The following is a 27734-nucleotide window of genomic DNA, read 5'->3' as shown; positions in this document are numbered from 1 at the left end:
CGGGAAGACCAGGATAACCAGAGGGAGGAGCAGGAGGAGGAGGAGACACATCCAGGATTAATCCCGGTGGTTTGTTTTGATTTATCTCGCCTCTGACGTTTGATCCCGCACGTGTCGGACAGTCGTTCGGTCGGTCGGACCAGGTTCGATTCCCAGAGCCATGGGCACCCAGGGACCGGGCAGGAAGCGGATTCCCAACCAGGAGAAGCTGTCGGCGGAGGACGACGCGCTGCAGCAGATCGCCCGCGAGGTGAGGAGCCGCTCATCGATACTGACGTCACTGATCAATTATTGGTTTTATTTATTTAAACGGGTTGAATGAGACATGAAGGTCCGGCGGTCACTGCGGAACAAACCGGGGGGGGGGGGTTGGACCTCACCGGACCCTGACACGGCCGGAGGCAGGGGGGGGGGGGGTTGGGGGAGGGGATCATTAATCAATAATCAATAACACATGGTTAAAGATTGATATTCAGACTGAATGGATGAACAGACAAAGTTTATTTCTGGACTTTAACAATAAAAGTTGAAGGAAAAGTCACATTGAACTGAATCAGCTGATTAAACATCAGTGACGTCACCAATAATAATGATTATAAAGATAAAGATAATAATGATGATGATGGTGGTGGTCGTCATGGTGGTCGTCATGGTGATGAAGGCCGCAGCGGGACAGAGCCTCTTTGTTGTCGTCGTCTTTGACCTACATTCACCGGCTCTGGAATGTGGCGCTTCTGCTTCTTCTGCAGTGACAGAGAGACCGACCGGGACAGGAAGTGACGTCACGGTGACGTCATCATCCTGTCGCTGTCCTTGGTCTACTCTGCACAGATGTTCCTATTGGTTGATGCAGCTCCGTCGCTGTGGTGACGGGAGCTCAGGTGGAGAGAGAGAGAGAGAGACACACACCTGGTCGGACCGGTCCAGCCTCACACACACACACACACACACACACATGCCTACACTGGGTGTGTCAGTGTGTGTGTGTGTGTGTGTGTGTGTGTGACCTCCATTTTTTAATCCTCAGCAGCACAAACATTAATCTGCCCAGATCTGTGCATCATCTGTCTGTGTGTGTGTGTCAGTGTGTAGAACGTACACACACACACACACACACACACACACACATATAAATGTACAGTTTGTTTACATGTTTACAAACAAACAACCTTGGATCACAGCCTGACGGGTCGGCGCGAGTCAGGTGTCAGGGAGTGTTCTTGCCATGGCGACAAGGGCGTGGTGGTCAGAGTGGCTGTATTCAAAACCCCATACTATACTGCTAGTACGTACTGATTTGGCCAAAATGCAGTACTATGCAGTATGTAAACAAAAGCAAAATCTGCAGTATGTGAAAAATTCCCGGATGTCGTAGTGATTCGGAAAATATCTCCAGTATCTGACCAGTCTACATTGTGTCCTGTATCCCACAATGCAATGCGCCCCTGACGTCTAACCGTAACCAAAGACGGTTTAGAGTAGTGAAGTATCTTTGCCGTGTACCGTAACTATGTTATATAGCTTAATGCTCTTCTGTCCAATACACACAGGAAGCTTCACTTTACATTCAGACTAATTAATGCTACTGATACAGGTGTTTCATCAATGAGACCAACATTTATTTCCTAAAAATAATTTAACCTCTAAAAACCTGTGGGTAAGTTAATTCGTGATGGTTTTCTCCCCCGGGATGATGACGAAGGTTGGCCGGCCGAGCAGCTCTGCAGACCGGCTGCTGTCTCTGTGATGTCCCGGTCGCTGCAGAGCTTCACTTCTCTGAAAAACATCGGAGAAAACTTCTAAACAGCCGTCGTTTGGATAAACTGGCCGTATATTTGGGATCTAAACAGTTACTTTCTCACATGAAACAATATTAAAACTTAATAAAGTTCCATAATAACAGCGCTAGAGCGGGAAATAAAACAGCTTTTCTCCTGTTTTACAGCTACCGCTGCCGGTTGCCACGAAATGCATTCTGGGAAACTTGTATACTGTTACTGCGGTGTGAACAGTGGCTGTTTTCGAAACCGCATACTACCGTACTGCCTACTACATACTGCGTTATATGTACTGTATACTGCATACTGAATGTGGGATTCAGTCTGCTACTTGAGCAGACCGACGCCGTTATCATCGCAGTATGCAGTATACGAGTTTCCCAGAATGCATTTCACGGCAACCGGTAGCAGTAGCTGTAAACAGGCTAAAAGCTGTTTTATTTCTCGCTCTAGCGCTGTAATTATGTAACTTTATTAAGTTTTAATATTTTTTTCATGCGAGAAAGTAACTGTTAAGACCCCAAATATACGGCCAGTTTATCCAAATGACGGCTGTTTAAAAGTTTGCTCCGATGTTTTTCGGAGAAGTGAAGCTCCGCAGCGACCGGGACATCACAGAGGCAGCAGCCGGTCTGCAGAGCTGCTCGGCCGGCCAGCACTACGACGTCATTCCGGAGGAGAAAACGGTCGCTAATTAACTTACCCGTAGGTTTTTAAAGGTTTACCACCGGCTGGTTAAATTATTTTAAGGAGATAAATGTCGGTCTCATTGATGAAATCTCAATTGTGGCAGTAGCATTAGTTTGTTTGAATGTAAAGTAAGCTTCTTGTGTGTAAGCAGCGCTGCCTCGGGGCTCTGGAGCCTAACGTTATGTACAGAAATCACCACATTTACAAAAAATAAATACATATTTTACAATGAACCGATCAGTCTGCATTAAGTTTTATTTTATTAAACTATAGTTACGGTACACGGCTACACTACCGTCTTTGGTTACGCTCTGGTTACGGTTAGACGTCAGGGGAGCATTGCATTGTGGGATACAGTAGGCGATGTAGACTGGTCAGATGCATACTGGAGATATTTTCCGAATCAGTACGACATCCGGGAACTTTTCACATACTGCAGATTTTGCTTTTGTTCGCATACTGCATACTACATACTACATTTTGGCCAAATCAGTACGTACTAGCAGTATAGTATGCGGTTTCGAATACAGCCAGTGTCGGTCTGCTGAAGTAGCAGACTTAATACTACATTCAGTATGTAGTATACAGTATATACTAACGCAGTATGTAGTAGGCTGGCAGTACGGTAGTATGCGGTTTCGAAAACAGCCAGGGTTTGTTGTTGTCAGAGTCATGGGCTGCATACTACTGTACTACTACTACTACTGTACTGCGTTAGTACTGTATACTACTATACCACATACTGTATACTACATACTGTATACTACATACTACATACTGCATACTGTATACTGTATACTACATAGTATACTACATACTACATACTGTATACTACATACTACATAGTATACTACATACTGTATACTACATACTACATACTGTATACTACATACTACATAGTATACTACATACTGTATACTACATACTACATCGTATACTACATACTGTATACTACATACTACATAGTATATTACATACTGTATACTACATACTACATTCAGGCCAAACCACTAGGCAGTAGCAGTAGTAGCAGTAGTAGTCATAGACATATAAAGAGTAGACGCCGCATCGAACGCTGCGCCGCGAGAAATGCGGCCGCCATCTTGAACCGGTCATTCTACTCAGTCGAGCAGCAGAAGTAACAGGATGCAGAGCACTGTGCAGCATATTATTTCTGTTCTAATCAGCAGAAAACCATGGAAAACAGCTGCTCTGGGGATTACTTTTCACTAATAAGATTGAACATTACTATTGGTTGTATTTTGTGAATCGAATATTTATTTATTTATTCTCTCTCCTCCCTCTCTCTCTCTGACCTGATATGAATTGATTCTCTGGTTTATATATATTTTTATTTTCTCTAACATATAGCTTTTATCTCTATATATTTATTCATTACAGGAATGCTGCTCTCTGATCAGTTGCTGCTCTCTACGGGCTGTTATTTCCATAGACATTTATTTCTGTATAATGAATGGTTGTCAAGTGTAACAGACCGTTGCTAGGGACGCCGCTCTGATCAGCGCAGCACAGAATAGAGAAACTATGCAGGATATTTACCTTATGTTTCATTTTGACCTTCAGTAAAAAGCTTGGGACTAATAGTGATTAGGGCTGCCACGATTAGTCGACTAGTCACGACTACGTCGACTATTAAAATCGTCGACAACTAATTTAATAGTCGATGCGTCGTTGTTTTTTTGGGGGTTTTTTTTGTTTTTCTCTCAAAACTGCTGCCGCACCTTCCACACACGCACCCGCCGCTGCAGCCGCGCATCACACACACACATGCACTCACTCACTCACTCAGTACACATAGGTGGTCTCTCTCTTTTCTCTCTCTACCTGTCTTGTCCCTCATCAAGCGGCACCGGTGTAACCCCCCCCCCGCCGCCGCCGCCACCACCGCTCCTCACCCTCTCTCCCTCTCTCCTCTCTCTCTCTCTCGTCTGTCGTTTTAAATGAGAAGCGCTACTAGCAGCGGTACCGCCGCTCCATCGTTTTAAATCACGGACTGAAAAACAGCCGTTCGTCATTTAAAAATAAAACCGCGGACTTATATTGGAACGTTACCGCGTCCGGTCACAGCGTCCTGGTCACGTAATGAGCGCTCATCTTAACGAGCAAGTCTTCTCTCCCGGCGTAAAACTACGTCAATATTTTCCGGTAGCTTCTCATCACAGTCTGCACCTTGCAGAGTTTGAGCTGCAGCTCAGTTTCACTTGTTTTCATTTGACAGAGTTTCACACAGAACTTTCTGTTGAGTCTTTCCATGTTTCTCCCTCTGTGACAGTAAAAAGGGAACATTTAATTTTTTTCAGACAAGACGATTGTCTTATAAACTATTCGATTTTTTTTTTAACAGAACGACTATTATTTACACTGACTGAGCAAGTTATATTTGAATGACAAGCCTACCAAAACTTTATTATTGTGAATAATTCCTTAGTTTCAGGTGTCTACCTCATTTTATTTAAATGTAGCTATGTTTAATGCCAGAGACAAATGAAGGAAAGAAAAACCTAAAAAACCTTAAGTATTTATTTTGGTGTTGTTTAGGCCAGTGCCTTATCCTTATTTTACTCAGCTGTTTGCACTTTATGCTACAGTTAAAGCTGCATATTTCATTAAATGTTTAATGAACTATCATCTTAATTGTCTTTATTTTTAGTTAGCATTCACCTTAAACACTTCAAGCTGAAAGCTAATGATGGTATATAAGAGCAGCTGCATGCTGGTGCAATAATCTGTATGTTTTGCATTCAATTTACGTATGATCCGATTAGTCGACTAATCGAAAAAAATAGTCGGTGACTAGTCGACTATCAAAATAATCGTTTGTGGCAGCCCTAATAGTGATGTTAGATAAATGACTTGTAACCTGTTACAGAGAGAGTAGAGGCTCCTTCCACATCCTGGCTGAAAACCAAACCTGCTGATCAGATCAGAGCCTGTAGTCCGCGACACAAACACGCCCCAGACCTATAATATCTGGTTTATGACAGATAAGACTACACACATTGTAACATATATGTGATAATCCATCGATCCAGTTATTGATTATAAAAGGCTTTGTTGAAAACAAATGGGAGGAGGCTCAGCAACACAGCGGAGAGGAGACCAGACATGCAGATGTGCTAAATTATAACATTTATAAATCGATAAAAGTAGTATTTTGATCAAAATTATGTTTCAAATGAATTATTTCACTCGTACGCCGTGTAATAGGCGGGATCATGTTCAGTAAGTTATTGATTAAATGCACTGACACTAGTGAAACTATCAATTGCACCTACCAAACAGATACACTGAGTGGAGCGGTAGACCGGTCCAAGATGGCGGCCCCACCGCTCGTCAGCGCCAATAGGTCCAGCGTTCGATGCGGCGTCTACTCTTTATATGTCTATGGTAGTAGTAGTATGTGGTTTCTAATCCAGCCTTTGATCAGCTGAACCAATGATCCGTGATGACGTCACTGAGTCGATTGATGATGTCATCAATCAGTTTGATCAGAAACGTTTATTTTTTTATCAACGTTGATGTTTGAGACGACACATGGACACTATTGATGACAGATAACTGGTGCTGATTGGTCTGCAGGCGGAGGCGCGGCTGGCGGCGAAGCGCGCGGCGCGGGCCGAGGCCCGAGAGATCAGGATGAAGGAGCTGGAGCGACAGCAGAAGGAGGTCAGTGGGCTTTTATTCTGAAAGAGTCAGCAGGACTTCCTGGCTTCTCTCTTGCTGCACCATGGGAGTTGTAGTCCAGCAGAGAGCAGCTCCAGTGGGCTTTTATTCTGAAAGAGCCAGCAGGACTTCCTGGCTTCTCTCTCGCTGCACCATGGGAGTTGTAGTCCAGCAGAGAGCAGCTCCAGTGAGCTTTTATTCTGAAAGAGCCCGCAGGACTTCCTGGCTTCTCTCTCGTGGCATCATGGGAGTTGTAGTCCAGCAGAGAGCAGCTCCAGTGGGCTTTTATTCTGAAAGAGTCAGCAGGACTTCCTGGCTTCTCTCTCGTTGCACCATGGGAGTTGTAGTCCAGCAGAGAGCAGCTCAGGGTCAAAGGTCAGAAAGCTGCACCATGGGAGTTGTAGTCCAGCAGAGAGCAGCTCAGGGTCAAAGGTCAGAGAGCGATCTAACAGTGAATCAGCTTTGATCATCAGACTCTGTGTTGACGCTCTGAGCTGCTGCTGCTGGACCCGATGACGGTAACTTTATTTAAACTGGCGCTGTAACAACTAACAACTAACAACTAACTTTGTTAACGTTTATTTAAACTCTCTTTATTAACAACTCACTTCATTAACATTTATTTAAACTCTCTTTATACTACATACTGTATACTGTATACTCTCTTTATACTACATACTGTAAAACTGACTTTGTTAACATTTATTTAAAGTCTCTTTATTAACAACTCACTTTGTTAACGTTTATTTAAAAACTCTCTTTATTAACAACTGACTCTGTTAACATTTACTTAAACTCTCTTTATTAACAACTCACTTTGTTAACGTTTATTTAAAAACTCTCTTTATTAACAACTCACTTTGTTAACGTTTATTTAAAAACTCTCTTTATTAACAACTCACTTTAACGTTTATTTAAAAACTCTCTTTATTAACAACTCACTTTGTTAACGTTTATTTAAAAACTCTCTTTATTAACAACTCACTTTAACGTTTATTTAAAAACTCTCTTTATTAACAACTCACTTTGTTAACGTTTATTTAAACTCCCTTTATTAACAACTCACTTTGTTAACATTTATTTAAACTCTCTTTATTAATAACTCTCTTTGTTAACGTTTATTTAAACTCTCTTTATTAACAACTCTCTTTGTTAACGTTTATTTAAACTCTCTTTATTAACAACTCACTTTGTTAACGTTTATTTAAAAAGTCTCTTTATTAACAACTCACTTTGTTAACGTTTATTTAAAAACTCTCTTTATTAACAACTGACTCTGTTAACATTTACTCTCTTTATTAACAACTCACTTTGTTAACGTTTATTTAAAAACTCTCTTTATTAACAACTCACTTTGTTAACGTTTATTTAAAAACTCTCTTTATTAACAACTCACTTTAACGTTTATTTAAAAACTCTCTTTATTAACAACTCACTTTGTTAACGTTTATTTAAACTCCCTTTATTAACAACTCACTTTGTTAACATTTATTTAAACTCTCTTTATTAATAACTCTCTTTGTTAACGTTTATTTAAACTCTCTTTATTAACAACTCTCTTTGTTAACGTTTATTTAAACTCTCTTTATTAACAACTCACTTTGTTAACGTTTATTTAAAAATTCTCTTTATTAACAACTGACTTTGTTAACATTTATTTAAAACAGGGGTCTCAAACTCAAATGAGCTGGGGGCCACTGCTGGCACTGTCATCTCAGTGGGGGGCCACTAAAGTTTTCAAGACGAGTATAAAAAAAATCGGGGGTTTATTTTCAAATATTGTATGATAATTAGGGCTGTCAAACGATTACAATTTTTAATCCTTTAATTTCCTGAGTTAATCACATAGTATTTTTCTTTTTTGCTTGAAATACCAGCAAGATGAATGGAAAGCATAAGAAACATCCAGATCAGGGGTCTCATTTATAAAACTGTGCGTGGGATCGTTACTAAAAGTGTACGTACGCCCAAAAGCCAAGTTTTGCGTGCGCCAGTAAATATTCAGACTTATAAAACCCTGCGTACGCACACTTGCAAGCAAACCTCCCTTTATAAATCACAGAGTTCCTACAAGTGTGCGCAGCTGAATCCGCTTCACGTTCCGCCCTGTACACGCCCTGTTTTAACCCTAGATGGTCAATGCAAACCACCACATGAATGTGATCTGCATGTCAATGAGCCTGACGTGCTCTTGTTCTGTCGGTGTTGTGAATTAGCTGCAGATGTGAAAGTGGCGACGTGACGTGTTGCTGCAGCTGTTAACGGCGTCAGCGGCACGGAGCGCACGCGGTGTTGTTTTGGTACGCTGCCCTCTCAAATGCTGGACCCGGTTCGGCACATAGTTACAACAATGACAACAGTTCTAATCTGAAACGAGTTATTAACCATTCATCATGGTCTCCCTCTCCCTCCTTTCTCCTCCCGCGGTGCCGTGGTGCAGAATTACGCACGGGGCTCACCGCTGTATTCATACATTTACAGTAATTAGACTGATCGATAAAACTTTGAATAATTAGCGGAATCAGTTACATTCTGAGGAATGATCAAACATGACACTTCTCTTGATAGCAAGAAAACAGAATGTAACAATTGTGCGAACGATTACTGGATTTTTTTCCCAGGGTTTGAGATTTAATTGACTCTCGATCATATGTTCACACAGTATCATAGGAACATATAGTTATTTACATCATGTATTTATCCCATGCAGCCGCGCCTCCTCTCCTCCTCCTGCGCTCTGGGAGTGGACAATATGACGGAGAGATGGTGGTGATTGAAGGGATTTTGATTTTGAATTTTAAGTTAGATTCTAAGAAGATGTTTCTGAAACACCAGTCCGATGCAAAATAAGGGCGCTGTTGAATTAAATCACCGTGGCAACATGGATCTAACGCATACGGGTTGAAATTAAATGTGTGACGGCCGATAATAAAAACATAATCGTTCTTCTCACTCTACATTTCTTCAGTCTGACTTCAGTTCACCACCACACCGTCTGTGTCGCCAATTCCCCTTTTCCTCCAAACCATGCGTACGCATGGCTCAGAGTTTGCTTAGGGCTGCGCACATTCTCCCGTCAAGTTTGTTTTTTATAGATCACAACCTTGGCGTGAAAAGTCACGTACGCCACTTTCAGCCCCGTTTTGTGCGTACGCAACGGTTATAAATGAGACCCCTGGACGTTTCTTATGCTTTCCAAATACCATTTTCATGGTAGGCCTAGTATTTAAAAATCAGCTGTCAGAGAGAGAGCAGCCTCGTTTGGTGACAAGAAGAACAAGTTCTCTAGTGCCTACCTGTGGTCACGTCTGGAGAAGCAGCTTCTCTGTTTCCCCAAACTTCGGAGCGGCCCGAGGTTAGCGCATTAATCGCGCATTTAAAAAAATAGTGCCGTTAAAAGCATTCGTTAACTTTGACAGCCTTTACTTTTCACGTCAAGACGTGGGTCGGATGTAGGGGGGCCGCGGGCCGGATGTGGCCCCCGGGCCGGGAGTTTGAGACCCCTGATTTAAAATATCTTTATTTAAACTATTGCTATGAACGGCTCTGATTTAAACGCTCTTTATTAACAACTGACTTTGCTAACATTTTTTTTATTTAAACTGTTGCTCTGATTTAAACTGCACTGCTCGTTATACAGAGAGTATAATGACAAATAAAGGCATTCTATTCTGTTCTATTCTAACTCTTTATTTATTTAAAATATCTTTATTTAAACTGCTGCTGTTAACAGCACTTCGGCTACTTTAACGCAACTGACTTTGTTAACATGTATTTAGAATATCTTCATTTAAACTCTTTTTAGTAACAACTGACTTTATAGGTGGTTGTTTAAACTGTTAACATCTGATTCAAACTCTTTATTAACAACCGACTCAACAACAGTGTTTGTTTAAATAAAGTTATTTATTAGTCACATGTTAAAAGCTGCTGAAATGATGATGAGTCGGTTTATGATGTGAAACATGTTGAAAAGAAACAGAACAAGCTTCAGGTTGACTGTTTATGTCTCTTCTCCTCCTGTCCCGTTTCTCCTCTTCCTCCTCCCGTTTCTCCTCCTATCTCTCCTCCTCCTCCTCCTGTCTCTTCTCCTCCTTCTCCTGTCTCTCCTCCTTACTCCCGTTTCTCCTCCTCCTCCTCCTGTTTCCTGTCTCTCCTCCTCCTCCTCCTCCTCCTCCTGTCTCTTGTCTCTCCTCCTCCTGTCTCCTGTCCCCCCTTCTCCTCCTCCTGTTTCTCCTCCTCCTCCTCCTCTCCTCCTCCTCCTCCTCCTCCTGTAGCTGTTCCACAGCCACAAGGTAACTAATTAACTCACTCACTAACTCACTAACTCGTCCGTTCCACCTTAAATCCTGCGGTGGCGGCGAGGGGGCGGAGTCAGTCTCCAGGTGACATGATGTCATCGGTGACACTATGACATCATGTCACCTGGTGGGTTAAGCTCCGCCCCCTCGCCGCCGCCACCGCTTCACCCTGAACATCAAAACAAACGGATTCTGTCTTTTCACTCTGCTCTTTCCTCTAACCCCTCCCCCTCCCCCCCTGCAGAAGTATTATGGTCTGGATAATAAGTGGGGTCACATTGAGCAGTGGATGGTAGGACTCTGTAGCAGCTGTGTTACCATGGCAACCTTCTGCCTCCACCGTTGTTGTCACTGTAGCCTCCATAACAACACAATCAAACGTCTGACCCAGTTTAAGACCAGTTAGAGTACAACATGAGGCTCAGACACCGTAACCGTGACGACATGAGGAGACGGGAGGTTCCCATGTGTCGTTGCCGTTGTTGTTGTTGTTGTTGTTGTGTGTCAGTGTGTGTTGTTGTGAGCTCAGACAGACTCACACTGGGATTAACAGACGGATTAACGCTCGTCTGGCTGCAGCCCCCTGTTTATACTGACTGTCCCTTTAAAGCTATAGTGCGTAACTTCTACCGCCCCCTAGAGGATTTCTGCGTTATTACAACGATACGGCCGCCACCTCAACATGGCAAACCTCAACAAATACTGAAAAATACGGTGAGGTGTTAGAGGAGCCGAACGGCTTCATCAGCGTTGTATCATCTCCTCTTGTAGCAGTTTGGGTGAAACGGAGATTTACAGACACGTAGAAGTTACGCACTATAATGTTTATTTACTGACTATTTATTTATTGACTGTTTATCAACTGTTTACTGCCTGCTTGCTGCGTATTCACTTTCTGTTTATTGCACGTCGTTTACATAGATATATATACTATATACTGACTAGATGCTGCGTTCCCAGGCAGCTCTACTGAGTGGAATGCGTCAACACGGCAGCCATCTTGGTCAGGGGGAAGCCGTGTCTACTTCCTGCATTAGAGGTTTATCAACCATTAACATCACCATAACTCATAATCAACCGATTCTCAAGACATTTGGTTTATTATAAATGTCAGACAGATATTTATGATACAAACATTTTTATAATTTTTTAAAATGTATTAAACATACACTTACATACTCAGACACACACCCACATGCATACACACACTGACATTAGTTCTACAGGGTCTGACAGGTCTGACTGCTGGTCAGACGTATATTATGTCTATGGTCAGAAACCCCTGACCAAGATGGCCGCCGTGTTGACGTACGCTGTGAAGCAGAAGGCATCTAGTCAGTATATACTGTATATCTATGGCACGTTTACTGCTTGTTTACTTCCTGTTTACTGCCTGCTTGCTGCTTGTTTACTCCCTGCTCTCTGACTGCCAGGCTTCCTTTGTTCTTCTTCTTCTTGGGTTCTCTTCTGACCACTTCCTGTCTTTTCTTCTTCGTGGCCTTTCAGGAGGACAGCGAGCGCTACTCTCGACACTCGCGGAGACACGCCTCGGTCTGTACCTCCTACTTCCTGTTTACTTCCTGTTTACCTCCCCTCCCCTCACCTGTTCAGTTCAGTTGAGTGTTTATTTGTCACATACATGCAGTGAAATGCTGACAGTCAGCTCCGTGCAAAAAAAAAACCTGTCTCACACACCTGCAGTTACCACGGTGACCACAGGGTTTTGCCATGGCAACCGCTCATTCTAATTCAGTCTAATGAACGAGCTGAAGATTTCTGGATCTGGCTCTGGTTCAGGTTCTGGTTCTAGTTCTGGACCTGGTCCTTGTTCTGGTTCTGATGTGTCTGTGTTTCAGATGTCAGACGATGAGGAGCGGATGTCCGTCGGCAGCAGAGGAAGCCTCAGGGTGAGTCGCACTGTGATGTCACTGTGATGTCACATCGTGATGTCACACAGTGATGTCACACCGTGATGTCACACTGTTTAGTTTAGTTTATTGGTTTAAATCTACAGAGACAATGCACATAAACATTTCTGTAAACATGCCGGTTTAGCCAAGTTGGCTAATTTTCAACCGTAGTCTCTGGGGCAGGTGACTTGAGCTCTACAATAATTAAATGCATTAAAAAAAAAACACAAAAACAAAACAGTACTATGCCTACTTATAAAATACATAGTATACAATACAATATATTACAGTGCATACAATAAAATACATACATTACAGTTTCAGAGCAGATGGTCACATACTTGACCGTCTGTCAACCATAGTTTTAAATTTCTTTTAAAAGAAAGATCAGTGTCATACTCCCTGAGCTGCACTGGAAGAGTTTTCCAGGTGTGAGTAGCTCTCACCGAGAAGGCTGCCTGGCCAAAAGCACTCCTTCTGTCTGGAACTACACAGTCTGTCAGTGGATGTTTTCTGTGTTATAAAAGCACCAAGGGGGGAGGAGCCAAGCCATGCAGGATCTTATAAGTGAGACAGGCATCTTTGAAGTTAACGAAGTTGTCCCAGCTCAGTAGATTGTCATTTGAGATGCTGTGACAATGATGATGAGCATTTGGCTTCTTGTCCAGTACTTTCACAGCCTGATGATAAACTACTTGTACAGAAGAGGCTTGTGTCCAGCTGGTCAAACAGTATGACAGGTGTGACATGATGTGATGTCACACCATGATGTCACACTGTGATGATGTCACTGTGATGTCATGTCTGAGCTTCAGTGTGTGAGGACCAAGCAGGACAAAGATCAGCTCAGACTGATCAGCTGATCAATAATCAATAACAGGCAGAGTCGACTGAAGCTGAAAGTTAAACATTAAACACTGAGACAAGTTGGATTATTGATTAGTGTGTGTGTGTGTGTGTGTGTGTGTGTGTGTGTGTGTGTGTGTGTGTGTGTGTAGCCATCCCTCAGGTTCTCTGAGGTTCCTCGCTCTCCCAGCTCCAGGGTCGGTCTACGACATCACTTCCTGTCGTTGTTGTTGTTGGTGTCGTCCTGTGATCAATACTCACTAGTCAGTAGCTGATTGATAGAGGATCAATAGTTGAGCCGTAGCTGATCGTTATTGATCGTTAGTGAATAAAACGTGTTTCTGTTTCGGAGTTTTCACCTCATCAATGAGTCCATGTATTGATCTGGTTCTGTTTCAGCCGTCAGACTACAGCGGGTTCCTGGGCTCCGGATCCAGAACCTCGTCCCGGGCCAGTTCAGCTCGGGCCAGCCCCGTGGTGAGCTCCGTCTCTGTCTCCGTCTCCGTCTCAGTCTCTGTCCTCCTGTCGATAAAGTTTGTTTGAAGCTGTCAGCCCCGCCCCCACTGTTAGTGTCTGTTAGCAGGGTCTCCATGGCAACAGAGCAGCCCATCAACAGTAATGTGTGTGTGTGTGTGTGTGTGTGTGTGTGTGTGTGTGTGTGTGTGTGTGTTTGTGTGTCCAGGTGGAGGAGAGACCAGACCGAGACTTCCTGGATAAGGTGAGTTCACCAAGACCAGATGAAACGGGTTCAGACCAGTTTAAACTAGTTCAGACCAGTTTAAACCGGTTCAGACCAGTTTAAACTAGTTTAAACCAGTTCAGACCAGTTTAAACCAGTTTAGACCTGTTCAGACCAGTTCAGGCCAGTTTAAACCAGTTTAGACCTGTTCAGACCAGTTTAAACCAGTTTAGACCTGTTCAGACCTGTTCAGACCAGTTTAGACCAGTTCAGACCTGTTCAGACCGGTTTAAACCAGTTTTAACTAGTTCAGACCAGTTTAGACCTGTTCAGACCAGTTTAAACCTCCTCCTCTCCTCCTCCTCTCCTCCTGCTCCTCCTCCTCTTTCTCCTCCTCCTCCTCTCCTCCTCCTCCTCTCCTCCTCTTCTCCTCTTCCTCTCGTCTTCCTCCTCTCCTCCTCCTGCTCCTCCTCCTCTTCCTCCTCCTCTCCTCTCCTCCCCTCCTCCTCCTCTCCTCCTCTCCTCCTCCTCTTCTCCTCTTCCTCCTCTCCTCCTCCTCCTCCTTCTCTCCTTCTCTCCTCTTCCTCCTCTCCTCCTCCTTCTCTCCTTCTCTCCTCCTGCTCCTCCTCCTCCTCTCCTCCTCCTCTTCCTCTCCTCTCCCTCCTCTCCTCCTCCTTCTCTACTCCTCCTCTCCTCCTCCTCCTCCTCCTCCTCCTCTCCTCCTCCTCAGGGCTCCAGAACGGCCTCCACTCTCTCCGCCGCCACCTTGGCGTCTCTGGGCGGAGCTTCTTCTCGGCGAGGAAGCTGTGACACGTCGTTCTCCGTGGAAACGGAGGCGTCGATCAGAGACATCAAGGTTCCTGTCGATCAGACTCGTTATCAATAGATAAGGCGATGGCCAGGGTAACCGTAGTAACCACCAGGCTGTCCCCATGGTTACAGGACTCCCTGGCGGAGGCGGAGGACCGCTACCGTAAAGCGATGGTTTCTAACGCGCAGCTGCACAACGACAAGTCGACTCTGATGTACCAGGTGGACACGCTGAGGGAGGAGCTGGGCGCCATGGAGGAGGCGCTGTGGGAGGCTCGCCGTCACCATGACGACACCACCAAGGTCACAGCGCACGCACACGCCTCACCTTCACAATAAGAGCAGCTATTATAATCTATATGTCTCACCTTCACAATAAGAGCAGAGATTATAATCAATATGAGTCTCACCTTCACAATAAGAGCAGAGATTATAATCTATATGTTTCACCTTCACAATAAGAGCAGAGATTATAATCTATATGTCTCACCTTCACAATAAGAGCAGCGATTATAATCTATATGTTTCACCTTCACAATAAGAGCAGAGATTATAATCAATATGAGTCTCACCTTCACAATAAGAGCAGCGATTATAAACAATATGTTTCACCTTCACAATAAGAGCAGCATTGATTACATCGATATGTGATCAATATTTCACAAGAAATGATAGAAATGACTGTGTGTGTGTGTGTGTGTGTGTGTGCGTGTGCAGGTGCTGCAGCGTGAGCGCCAGTCTCACGGCGTTCTTCAGTTCCAGTTCAAAGAGATGAAGGAAACTCTGAGACACACGGAGGAGCTGCTGACGGTCAGTCTCACACACACACACACAACCACACACACACACACACACACACACACTCTCTCTCTCTGTCTACTAACCCTCTAACGCTGCTGTGTCCTGCGCTCCCTGAACGCCTCGTGGTGGCGGCGGCGGCGGCGACAGGAAGTGTCTACGCTGCGGCTGCAGAGCAGCAGCTACTGTCAGGAGGTGTCCGACCTGCAGGAGGCGCTGGCGTGGAAGGAGAAGAAGATCGCGGTACGACGCCCATCAGCTGATCAAACACCACTCCCTCCTCCACTAACGCCACTAACGCTTTGCTTCTTCCTTCCTTCCTTCCTTCCTTCCTTCCTTTGTTACTTCCTTTCTTCTTTCCTTCCTTCCTTTGTTACTTCCTTTCCTTCCTTTGTTCCTTCCTTTCTTCTTTCATTCCTTCCTTTGTCACTTCCTTCCTTCCTTCTTTCCTTTCTTCCTTCCTTCCTTTGTTCCTTCCTTCCTTCCTTCCTTCCTTCTTTTGTTTCTTCCTTCCTTCCTTCCTTCCTTCCTTCCTTCCTTCCTTCCTGCCTCTGTTACTTCCTGCCTTCCTTATTTCCTTCCTTTCCTCCTTTGTTATTTCCTTCCTTCCTTTCCTCCTTTATTTCCTTCCTTCCTTCCTTCCTTCATTCTTTAAATCCTTTGTTACTTCCTTCCCTCCTTATTTTCTTCCTCTTTTCCTTCCTTCCTTCTCTCCTGCCTTTGTTACTTCCTCCTTTCTTCCTTCCTTCCTTCCTTTGTTACTTCCTTCCCCCCCCCCCCCCCCAGGCATTAGAGCGACAGAGGGAAATCTCCGACCTCGTTCTCTTGGAGCGAGATCGACTCAGAGAGGAAGTGATGCGACTCCGCGATTCACTGAAGGTCAGAGAGGGACTTCCTGTGATGTCATCGACCTGTATGATGTCACCACTGTGATGTCATCAGTGTGATGTCATCGATCATCAAAAAGTTCAGCTCGTTTCTGAACCAGCGTCGTCTCCTCTCTGGCGACAGGAGGTTGGAGGTCGCGACCTTTAACCTTTGACCTCCTGTCGTCAGCCACCTGATGGTTTTCTCTCCAACAGAAACACGGCGTCGTCGTGGCGACGCCTGATGACGTCACCACCAATGGGGAGACGGGGCGGGGCCTGGCAGACGGCGATGTCAGCGTCGAGTCTGACTCCCGATTGGCCGAGGAGCGGCAGCGAGGCGGCGGCAGGGAGAGCATGCTGGGTAAGCGGCGCCGCAACCGCCAATCAATCAATCAATCAATCAATCAATCAATCAATCAATCAATCAATCAATCAATCAAAGCTGTGATTTCTGATCGGTCGTCTCTAACCTCCGACTAACCGCATGGCGATCGATGGCGAGTGCACGTGTCGTCCTGAAATCGACTTCCTGTCTCCGTCGCTGTGATTCGCTGTCGTTGAGTCGCCTGCCGTTAATTTCCCATCATCCTCTCTGTCTGATCGGTCGCTGACCTGTGACCTCGGTCCTCCAACGTCTTCTTCGTGGTTTTTCAGGGCGAGTCGACGGGCGGCGTGCTGCGGCGGTTTCCCACCGCTCTTCATCGTCTCTGAACGTTCCCACCACTTTAACGGCAGGAAGGGGGCGGGGCAAAGCAAAAGGGGGCGGAGCCTCAACGCCGGACAGGACGGAGAAACGTCCCGGAGACAAACCAATCAGGAGACGTCCGAGCGGCGAAACCAAACCAACCACGGTCGCTATAGTAACGGTGGAGGATGTGGCTTTTAAAGGCCGGAGGGGGCGGAGCTCCGAGGGGGCGGGGCCACAGACTGCCGCCGCCGCCAATGACAGAACCTTCAGAACTCAAACTGACAGAGTCGTCCGGTCCAGGCTGGTTCCCCCTCGGCCAATCAGAGAGCTACTCTTAGACTACAAGATGGCGGCGACGGCGGCGAGCAAGCGACAGACCGCCGCGACGCTGGAGAAACAGAAACCACAGACAGGAAGTCAGAGCTCAGACCAGAACCAGGAAGAACCAGGAACCAATCAGATCAAAGGTCCAAACCGACCGACCGGGGCGGAGGCGATGGCCGTCGCCGTGGAAACAGCAAGCAGCCGCGAGGACGACAGGAAGCAGAAGAACCAGGAAGTAGAAGAACCGCCAGGACCGCCGTGTGTCTGTCGGCGCCGCGGCGAGATCTGGACCGGGCTGGAAAACCTGGTCCAGGTCGTCATCAGAGGTCTGATCCAGAACCAGAACCAGAACCAGAACCAGGACCAGGACCAGGACCAGGACCAGAGTCTGGTGCCTGAGGTCTGGAGACCCGGACCTGGACTTGGACCTGGTTCTGGTTCTGGTTCGGTTCCAGGACCAGATCCTCCTCTGACGGACCGGGTCGAGGAGACACCAGAGACCAAACCTTCTCTGGAGGACACGGTCTCTATGGAGACGGCGGTCGCCCTGGAGACGGCGGTCGCCCTGGAGACGGCGGTCGCCCCGTCGCCACAGCAACAGACGTCCCAGGTGGTTCTGGTCTCGTCCGGGTCCAGATGTGACGTCCAGAACCTCACGGAGCCGCCGGGTCCAGAAGGAACCGCCGATGTGGGCGGAGCCTCGCAAGACTTTGTCTTTGTCGAGTCCTACTTCGCCGAACCAGAACCAGAACCCGGATCCGGATCCGAATCAGGACTTGGACCCGGATCGGAACCGGACCAGGACGACAGCAGTGACATCAGCGATGAGGTCGTTTCCCGACGCGGTCGCCGGTCTCAGGCGCGGCGGATCCTTGATGACATCACCATGCTGGTCGCCCCAGAGCTGACGCTGCTGTGCCCGGAGGATGGGGCGCCGTCGCCGTGGATACAGGCGTCGCTACGGATACGGACGCTGGAGGACGTGGAGAACGTGGACAGCTGCGAGGAGGCCGACGAGGACGAGGACGAGGATGAGGACGGGCGCCGGCCGGCTGCCAAGGCCGTTGTCAGGGCGACGGGCAGCGTCAGAGTGGGCATGGCCAACAGGAAGGGGGCGGGGCATAAACCAGAGTGCAGGATCTCATAGAGTGAGAGCCGATCAGCGATTATTGATTATTAGTAGAGACGTGTTTTTCAATCAGTGTCAATAAAGTTGTGTCAATAAAAACATGAGACGACGTCACTGTTTGTATGAGACGTGTTCATTGATGTCATTGATAATATTATTGATCCTCATTAACTTCAACCTGGTTCCATTTAGACCGGTGTTGACGGTTTCTATAGATCTGTAGCGTTTTCTATGTTACAGCTATGGACACAAACTACGGCTCGTTTGAAAGGTGAAACTTTATGCGTCCAACGGAGACAAACCGTTTATCTCTACCTGCCGTTGTTCCTGAGACATCCCAAGTTTACATCTAATACCTGCTTGTTTTTTAGAAGTGGAGATACAGCGTCTTCTATGAAATATGCACAAAAATTGTATTTCTGAGAGGGGAGGAACTTGAGCTGGTAAAAGAATTCAAGTACCTGGAGTCATTCTTGACTCATCTCTTACTTTCAAAAATCATGTTAAAAAGATCTCCAAAACAATCAAATTTAATTTATTTAACTTTAAACAGATCAGGCCATCGCTGACAGTAGATGCAGCTAGAATGTTTTTGCATGCAATGATTTTTTCCATTATTGAATATTGTTTTACTAACTGGTCCCTCACTGGGGTAACCATAGTCAAACCAATAGAATCATTATATAAAAGGGCACTAAAAATTTTTGACAGAAAACCAATCTCCTTTCACCATTGTCATATCCTTGAGAAACACAACCTCTTAAGTTTCGAAAATTTTAAAGTTTTTAAGTATGCTTGTGCTGTTGATAAAACACTCAATGGACTTGCACCTCCTCCGTTGAAAGAATATATAAAATGTAAAGTTACCAGTGGCAGAACCACCAGAGCCACCGCCAGAGGAGACTGCGAGGTACCTCTCAGACGCACAACTTTTGGTCAATCCGTTCTATCGGTTAAGGGTTGTAATATTTGGAATAATGTACCGTGCACAATAAGGGAACGCACCACTTATAACACTTTCAAGGTCCACCTCAAAAACTGGCTTAAAACAAACCAAGTCTGTAATCATGACTAGGCGGGACCTTCGCGGAGCACGACACATGCGCCGTGCTCGGTGTCCGTCCGCCTTACTCTATACTTTTGGCTGTCATGATTTTTGTTTTGTTGTGCAGTGCGCGCCTACATATACGTATGTATGCGTGCGCTGCACTTGACTTGTTTTTTTGTGTGGTCATTCGTCTGGTTTTCTTGTTGTTGTGCAGTGCATGCCTACATATACGTATGTATGCATGCACTGCATTTGTCTTATTTTTCTATATTGCGATTTATCTCTGTAAGTATGTGTGTGAATGGCACTTATATAACTGCTGCTACTGTAGTCTCCAATGTCTTGGTCCACCCCAGGCGGCGGGTACGGGCCATCACATTCTGGATCCATCCATTTAGACTTGCACTTTACCTATTTAAATTTGCACTTGCACTTTAGAAACTGGCACTTTATACCAGGCACTTACAGATACAGATCACATGCACTTTATGTATAGGTATGAATGTGTATATGATTGTGAACCACTGTATAATTCTTGTGCATTTCTGTTTGTTTGTGTGTTACCTGCCAAGGGACTACGGATGCAAATTAGCAAGTTGCTAACTCTGACGCATTTACATTTGTGCACACGTACGAATGTTCATTAATGTGTATTGTCCCTTTTAAATAAAAAAATAAAAAAAAGTAATTCTACAATTTTAGTAACACAAATGTTAAATCCGACGACACATGACAGTAAACGTTGAGGAGAAAGTGCGATGCCATTTTGCTTCGACGTAATTCTGACCAGAGAAGTGCAATCGAATGACCCTGAACTCCTGAGTCCTGAGTTCAAGGTGGTTCTGTTGCACTTCTCTGATTCAGATCTTTCTGAGTTCTGACTGCAACTGAACGCAGCGTTTCTGGGTCAAAGGCTTGTGATAGATAAATATGGTTCTATTCATAAAACCACCATGGGGGGGGGCGCTACAGAACAACAATTGCACATTTCTACTGCTTGGTGAGAGAAACACTTAACTTTTCTCTAAACTTTGGCAACATCTTCACTTCCTTCAAATCCTTCTGTTGGCTTTTAGTTGGATCAGTGGTTTTACATGAATGCATAGTGGAGCTAGCAGGAGCATTATTAGATAGGATGTTATTGGACTGGATCAAAATACGCTGAAATAAATGTCATTAGACTTTGTACCTGAGACTCATGAGAGAAGAAAACACTTTATACTTTTATTTGATGTACAGAGGTAAAAACCATAAAGTAGTGTTATCTGATGGGGAAGCTTGAATCGTCAGAACGGCGGCGGAGACTCCGTCCTGTCCGGAGCCTGGCCTCTGATATTTAACATAAAACACAAACACATGACGTCAGGATTGAAGCTGAACGTGTTCTCTGACTCATGGCACCACGCCATAACAGTAGATTTAAAGATATGGTATGTATATTCTATTGGTTCACAATCCAAACCAATCAAATGATCGAGGGATGCAAAACAAACTTCTGGCGCTATTTTTTAGATTCCTGCCGCTTTGCTGTTTTTCACATCTGCAATAGACCGAATCTCCTTGTTGTTTACATTCCACTTCCGGGTAGAAAACCAGCACGTAATTTCAATCCATCCATCCATTGTCCGCCGCATTATCCGGAGTCGGGTCACGGGGGCAGCAGTAGGAGCAGGGATCCCCAGACTTCCCTCTCCCCGGACACTTCCTCCAGCTCTTCCGGGGGGACCCCAAGGCGTTCCCAGGCCAGCCGAGTGACGTAGTCACTCCAGCGTGTCCTGGGTCTTCCTCGGGGCCTCCTTCCGGTGGGACATGCCCGGAACACCTCACGAGGGAGGCGTCCAGGGGGCATCTTATACAGGTGCCCGAGCCACCTCAGCTGGCTCCTCTCGATGTGGAGGAGCAGCGGCTCTACTCCGAGCTCCTCACCCTATCTCTAAGGGAGCGCCCCGCCACCCTGCGGAGGAAACTCATTTCGGCCGCTTGTATCCGGGATCCAGTTCTTTCGGTCATGACCCAGAGTTCATGACCATAGGTGAGGGTGGGAACGTAGATCGACCGGTAAATCGAGAGCTTTGCCTTTCGGCTCAGCTCCTTCTTCACCACGACGGACCGATACAATGACCGCATTACTGCGGCCGCTGCACCGATCCGCCTGTCGATCTCGCGCTCCATTCTCCCCTCACTCGTGAACAAGACCCCAAGATACTTAAACTCCTCCACCTGAGGCAGGAACTCTCCCCCAACCTGGAGGGTGCAAGCCACCTTTTTCCGGTCAAGAACCATGGCCTCGGACTTAGAGGTGCTGATTCTCATCCCAGCTGCTTCACACTCGGCTGCAAACCGCCCCAGTGCATGCTGAAGGTCCTGGCTCGAGGGAGCCAACAAGACCACATCATCTGCAAAAAGCAGAGATGAAATCAAGTGGCTCCCGAACCGTACCCCCTCCGGCCCTTGGCTGCACCTAGAAATTCTGTCCATAAAAATAATGAACAGAACCGGTGACAAAGGGAAGCCCTGCCGGAGTCCAACACGCACTGGGAACAGGTCTGACTTACTGCCGGCGATGCGAACCAAGCTCCTGCTCCGGTCATACAGGGACTGTACAGCCCTCAGCAGAGGGCCTCCGACCCCATACTCTCGGAGCACCTCCCACAGGATGCCACGTGGGACGCGGTCGAAAGCTGAACTGGTTGGGCAAACTACCATGCGCCCTCGAGCACCCTGCGGAGGGTGTAGAGCTGGTCCAGCGTTCCACGGCCAGGACGAAAACCGCATTTTTCCTCCTGAATCCGAGGTTCGATTATCGGCCGAATTCTCCTCTCCAGCACCCTGGAATAGACTTTCCCCGGGAGGCTGAGGAGTGTGATCCCCCGGTAGTTGGAACACACCCTCCGGCCCCCCTTTTTGAAGAGAGGGACCACCACCCCGGTCTGCCAGTCCAGAGGCACTGTCCCCGACTGCCACGCGATGCTGCAGAGGCGTGTCAGCCACGACAGCCCCGCAACATCCAGAGACTTGAGGTACTCAGGGCGGATTTCATCCACCCCCGGTGCCTTGCCACTGAGGAGCTTCCGGACCTTGCCACTGAGGAGCTTCCGGACTACCTCAGTGACTTCAGCTTGGGTGATGAATGAATCAACCTCTGAATCCTCAGCCTCTGCTTCCTCGACGGAAGGCGTGTCAGTGAGATTGAGGAGATCCTCGACTCCTTCCACCGCCCGACGATATCCCCAGTCGAGGTCAACAGCTCCCCTCCTCCACTATAAACAGTGTTGGCGGAGCACTGCTTCCCCCTCCTGAGGCGCCGGATGGTTTGCCAGAATTTCCTCGAGGCTGACCGGTAGTCCTCCTCCATGGCCTCCCCGAACTTTTCCCAGACCCGAGTTTTTGCTTCCGTGACCTGCCGGGCTGCCGTCCGCTTGGCCTGCCGGTACCCGTCAGCTGCCTCGGGAGTCCCTGACGGCCACAGCTCCGGACGGCCGCGTCAACAATGGAAGTGGAGAACAAGGTCCATTCGGACTCAATGTCTCTGGCCTCCCTCGGAATCCGGTCAAAGCTCTCCCGGAGGTGGGTGTTGAAGACCTCCCTGACAGGGGATTCTGACAGATGTTCCCACGATACGCTTGGGTCTTCCAGGTCTGACCAGCTTCTTCCCCTGCCAGCGGATCCAACTCAGCATCAGGTGGTGATCAGTTGACAGCTCACCCCCTCTCTTCACCCGAGTGTCCAAGACATACGGCCGGAGGTCAGATGACACGACTACAAAGTCGATCATTGACCTCCGGCCTAGGGTGTCCTGGTGCCACGTGCACTGATGGACACCCTTATGCTCGAACATGGTGTTCGTTATGGACAGACTGTGGCTAGCACAGAAGTCCAATAACAAAACACCACTCGGGTTTAGATCGGGGAGGCTGTTCCTCCCAATCACACCTCTCCAGGTAACACTGTCGCTGCCCATGTGAGCGTTGAAGTCCCCCAACAGAACGATGGAGTCCCCAGTTGGGGCACTTTCCAGCACCCCTCCCAGGGCCCCCAGGAAGGCCAGGTACTCTGCACTGCCGTTCGGCCCGTAGGCCGAAACGACAGTGAGAGACCTATCCCCGACCCGAAGGCGCAGGGAAGCGACCCTCTCGTTAAGTGGGGAGAACTCCAACACATGGCGGCTGAGCTGGGGAGCTATGAGCAAGCCCACACCAGCTCGCCGCCTCTCACCATGGGCAACTCCAGAGTGGAAGAGAGTCCAACCTCTCTCAAGGAGTTGGGTTCCAGAGCCCAGGCTGTGCGTGGAGGTGAGCCCGACTATCTCTAGCCGATACCTCTCAGCCTCCCGCACGAGCTCAGGCTCTTTCCCCCCCAGCGAGGTGACATTCCATGTCCCTAAAGCCAGAGTCATTGTCCGGGGATTGGGTCGCCGGGGCCCCCACCCACGGCTGCCACCCAAATCACACGGCACCGGCCCCTTCTGAACCCTCCCGTGGGTGGTGAGCCTACGGAAAGGCGGGCCCACGTCGCTCGTTCGGGCCACGCCCGGCCGGGTCCCATGGGCCAAGACCCGGCCACCAGACGCTCGCCTGCGAGCCCCGACCCCAGGCCTGGCTCCAGGGTGGGCCCCCCGGTAACGCCAGTCCGGGCGAAGTACACTTCCTTGATGTTTTCTTCTTCATAGGGGCTTGGAACCGCTCTTAGTCTGACCTGTCACCTAGGACCTGTTTGCCTTGGGAGACCCTACCAGGGGCATTAAGCCCCGGACAACATAGCTCCTAGGATCATTCGGGTGCTCAAACCACGGTAAGGTGGCGGTTCAAGGAGGGGTACGTAATTTGAATGAGATCAATAGTAACGAACGAGAGTTTAGCTATATATCATATTTTTCACGCCCTATCACCGTTTAGACAAATCTGAAATGATTGAAGAAACATTACTATTTCTGTGTGTGTGTTTTGTGTTGCTATGTGTGGTATTTATTCAGTTTGGGGGAATCACAGTGTCTAGAAAGCATCAGTGGCTGCAGCAGCTGACAGGGACAGATAACGGCGGTAGCTAAGCTAACGGCAGTAGCAAAGCTAACATCAGCAGCTAAGCTAACACCAGGACGTCAGCTGTTAAAACCCTCCCGTTGTCGGACATGACATGAAACTACTCCAGTTAGCTCAGTCATGTTGTAACTCAGATATCTGCTGGAGAAAATGTTTTTTCATGGACCGTTTATTGAGTCACTGAGTTATTAAAGTTAAACAGGCAGCTAACCGTTAGCCCAGCTAATCTATGATAACCATGACTAATTACAAAAATGTGCACACATAAATAGTAATGTTTGTCCAATCATTGGTTTTATAGACTTAACAAACATCAGATTAGTCTAAATGGCGATATAGTAACATGAAAAATTAAATATATATATATAGCGAAACTCTCACCCGTCACTATTGTTCTTATGCTGGTTTTCTACCAGGAAGTAGTTGTAAACAACAAGGCGATTTGTTCTATGCAGTTCCCTCATGTTCTCCTCTCTTTGCTAACGAGCTTGTCAGCAGGAAGCAGCAAGAACTTTTCAACCAATAAGAAGCGTGTAGGGGCGGGACCTCGCCGCGACAGGTCGTCCAGATAGAGACCGAGCGATGTGGCTGTACATCAGGGTGTTAGAGGCTTCATTTAACAAACAATCTAAACATGTAAAATTAGGTTTTTGTCTCCTCCTCCCTGTGTTTCAGAGCTGCGTCTCAACAAACTGCTGGAAGAGAGACAGAGTTTACAGGAGCAGGTGACACACACACACACACACACACACACACACACACCCTCTCTGACTCCGCCCCCTCTCACCTGTGCTGTCAAGGGGGTGGATCGGACTACACGCAGATGTAGCTCACAGTCGGCCATATTGGGAAGGGCAATTGCTCTGACTCTGCAGTTACAGTGCAGTAAAAAAAGACTATTCATAACTCTGTGAAATATAAATCAGTATGTAGCTATTACTTTAACTATTTGCATAATGTCACTATAATGTTACTTTTATTTTTTTTTAAATACATGATTAAAATGATCCGTGATTTTAAGTTGCTGCATCACAAACCGTTTGGAAATGGGACAGAAACTGAGCAAGTTGTGGTCGTTATAGCAGAAGATGCAGCAGAGGCTTAATGCTCTGAGGGAGAGAGTTGACCTTACCAAGATGGCCGCCGTGTGGCTACGCCGTGTCACTAGTGAGTCATCTAGTCTTCTTATTATATCTATTTATGTATCTATCTATGTGCAGGTGCGGCTGCTGCGGTCTCAACTAGACCAGAGGAGGAGGAGGAGGAGCAGGGCTGACGGACTGCAGGCTGCAGAGGAGCAGCAGGAGCAGGAGGAGCAGGAGGAGGAGTCAGGACTGGAGAACGGGACGGGGGAGGAGTCACTGCTGGAGCTGCAGAGTGAGACCTCCTCCTCACATCTTTGTTTTACCTCCTCTTCATCATGTGACCAATGAACAAGTGTCAATCATTCTCTGTTGTCTCCTCCTCCTCTCTCCTCCTCCTCCTCCTCTTCCCCTCCTCCTCCTCCTCCTCCTCCTCCTCCTCCTCCTCCTCCTCCTCCTCCTCCTCCCCCCCTCTCCTCCTCTCCTCTCCTCCTCCTCCTCCTCCTCCTTTCTCCTCCTCCTCCTCCTCCTCCAGGAGAAGCCAACAGACAGATCAGTGAGCTGAAGTTCCAGCTGGTCAAGTCTGAACAGGAAGTCGTTTCTTTGGAGCAAAACGTAACATTTTTATTACTTACATCAAAGATCTACGAGTATCGAGACACGACGACCTGTTGCTAGGATACGAACTGTCCTCACCTGTCCCTCGTGTCCTCAGGTTGTCCGCCTGGAGGCTCAGGTGAGTCGCTACAAGTCAGCGTCGGAGAAGTCGGAGCAGATGGAGGACGAACTGAAGGTGGAGAAGAGGAAGCTGCAGAGAGAGGTGAAGCTCTCGGCCAATCAGGCTTCACCTGTCCTCACCTGTCTGTCTCACCTGTCTCTACCTGTCTGTCTCACCTGTCTCTACCTGTCTCACTTGTCTCTACCTGTCTCACCTGTCTCTACCTGTCTCACCTGTCTATACCTGTCTCACCTGTCTCTACCTGTCTGTCTCACCTGTCTTTACCTCTCTGTCTCTACCTGTCCCTACCTGTCTGTCTCACCTGTCTCTACCTGTCTGTCTCACCTGTCTCTACCTGTCTGTCTCACCTGTCTCTACCTGTGTCTCACCTGTCTCTACCTGTCTGTCTCTACCTGTCTCACCTGTCTCTACCTGTCTGTCTCTACCTGTCTCTCACCTGTCTCACCTGTCTCTACCTGTCTCACCTGTCTCTACCTGTCCTCACCTGTCTCACCTGTCTCTACCTGTCTCAACTGTCTCTCACCTGTCTCACCTGTCTCTGTCTCTACCTGTCTCACCTGTCTCTGTCTCTACCTGTCTCACCTGTCTCTGTCTCTCACCTGTCTCTACCTGTCTCACCTGTCTCTGTCTCTACCTGTCTCACCTGTCTCACCTGTCTCACCTGTCTCACCTGTCCTCACCTGTCCTCTGTCCCTCCAGCTGCGCGCGGCTCTGGACCGCGTGGACGAGCTGGAGCTCAGTAACGGTCATCTGACCAAACGTCTGGAGAAGATGAAGGCGAAGCTCCGCCCACCAGCGACCTCGGACCTCTGACATCACGGCTGTGGAGGCGCTTGATTCACGCTACGCGGCGGTGGCGGCGGCGGGCGGGTGGAGTTAACCTGCACCTGAATGTAAATATCCCTCGGTGTAGCTGGAGGTGGAGGTTAAGCCCCGCCCACCTGGCCGTCCAGGCGTGGAGGAACAAACGCTACATTGGCCTCATCAGCACTCGTCTGTCTGTGACATCACATCTCCTCGACGCTCAGGATTGGTCGACCGTGTGAAGGGGGCGGAGCCGAGTGTAACGGAGCTTCGCCCACAACACAGACAACATAATCAATACGGTCTCTTTCTCCAGGTGTGTGTGTGTGTGTGGCGAGGGGGCGGAGCTACAGGTGTGTGTGTGTGTGGTGAGGGGGCGGAGCGACAGGTGTGTGTGTGTGTGTGTGTGTGTGGTGAGGGGGCGGAGCTACAGGTGTGTGTGTGTGTGTGTGTGTGTGTGTGTGTGGTGAGGGGGGGAGCGACAGGTGTGTGTGTGTGTGTGTGTGTGTGTGTGTG

The 27734-nt window shown here is 47.5% G+C and overlaps 1 protein-coding gene across 8 annotated transcripts; it reads left to right on the top strand.

Annotated features, from left to right (window-relative positions):
• The first annotated feature begins 73 nt into the window (after nucleotides 1-73).
• Nucleotides 74-27480, top strand: lrrfip1b (leucine rich repeat (in FLII) interacting protein 1b). 8 transcript variants are annotated; one of them, XM_085794256.1, is made up of 20 exons: nucleotides 74-250; nucleotides 6069-6155; nucleotides 10430-10447; nucleotides 10698-10745; nucleotides 11960-12004; nucleotides 12310-12360; nucleotides 13362-13406; nucleotides 13609-13686; nucleotides 13892-13927; nucleotides 14619-14744; nucleotides 14831-15001; nucleotides 15416-15508; nucleotides 15647-15739; nucleotides 16283-16375; nucleotides 16579-16726; nucleotides 25269-25318; nucleotides 25814-25970; nucleotides 26211-26290; nucleotides 26391-26495; nucleotides 27114-27480. In XM_085794256.1, exons 1-20 carry the CDS (start codon nucleotides 161-163, stop codon nucleotides 27225-27227), a joined length of 1728 nt encoding a protein of 575 aa, XP_085650382.1. In that variant the 5' UTR covers nucleotides 74-160; the 3' UTR covers nucleotides 27228-27480. The 8 variants fall into 8 exon arrangements, with proteins under 8 accessions (XP_085650382.1, XP_085650329.1, XP_085650336.1 ...); XM_085794203.1 differs by lacking the exons at nucleotides 25269-25318; nucleotides 25814-25970; nucleotides 26211-26290; nucleotides 26391-26495; nucleotides 27114-27480 and adding an exon at nucleotides 17020-18565; XM_085794210.1 differs by lacking the exons at nucleotides 10430-10447; nucleotides 25269-25318; nucleotides 25814-25970; ... (1 more) ...; nucleotides 26391-26495; nucleotides 27114-27480 and adding an exon at nucleotides 17020-18565.
• Nucleotides 27481-27734: the final 254 nt, after the last annotated feature.

This window comes from Trachurus japonicus, chromosome 2 (genome assembly GCF_045865225.1).
Source record: "Trachurus japonicus isolate A0001 chromosome 2, Traja_1.0".
NCBI classification, from domain to species: Eukaryota; Metazoa; Chordata; class Actinopteri; order Carangiformes; family Carangidae; genus Trachurus; species Trachurus japonicus.
This window is presented reverse-complemented; position numbering and strand designations above follow the sequence as displayed.

Bases quoted from the DNA above. Each gene is read 5' to 3' on its own strand.
- lrrfip1b (XM_085794203.1), top strand. From the start codon at position 161: ATGGGCACCCAGGGACCGGGCAGGAAGCGGATTCCCAACCAGGAGAAG. The intron at 13,407-13,608 runs GTCGGTCTACGA...GTTCTGTTTCAG, and splicing joins CTCGCTCTCCCAGCTCCAGG to CCGTCAGACTACAGCGGGTT. The intron at 16,727-17,019 runs GTAAGCGGCGCC...GTGGTTTTTCAG, and splicing joins CGGCAGGGAGAGCATGCTGG to GGCGAGTCGACGGGCGGCGT.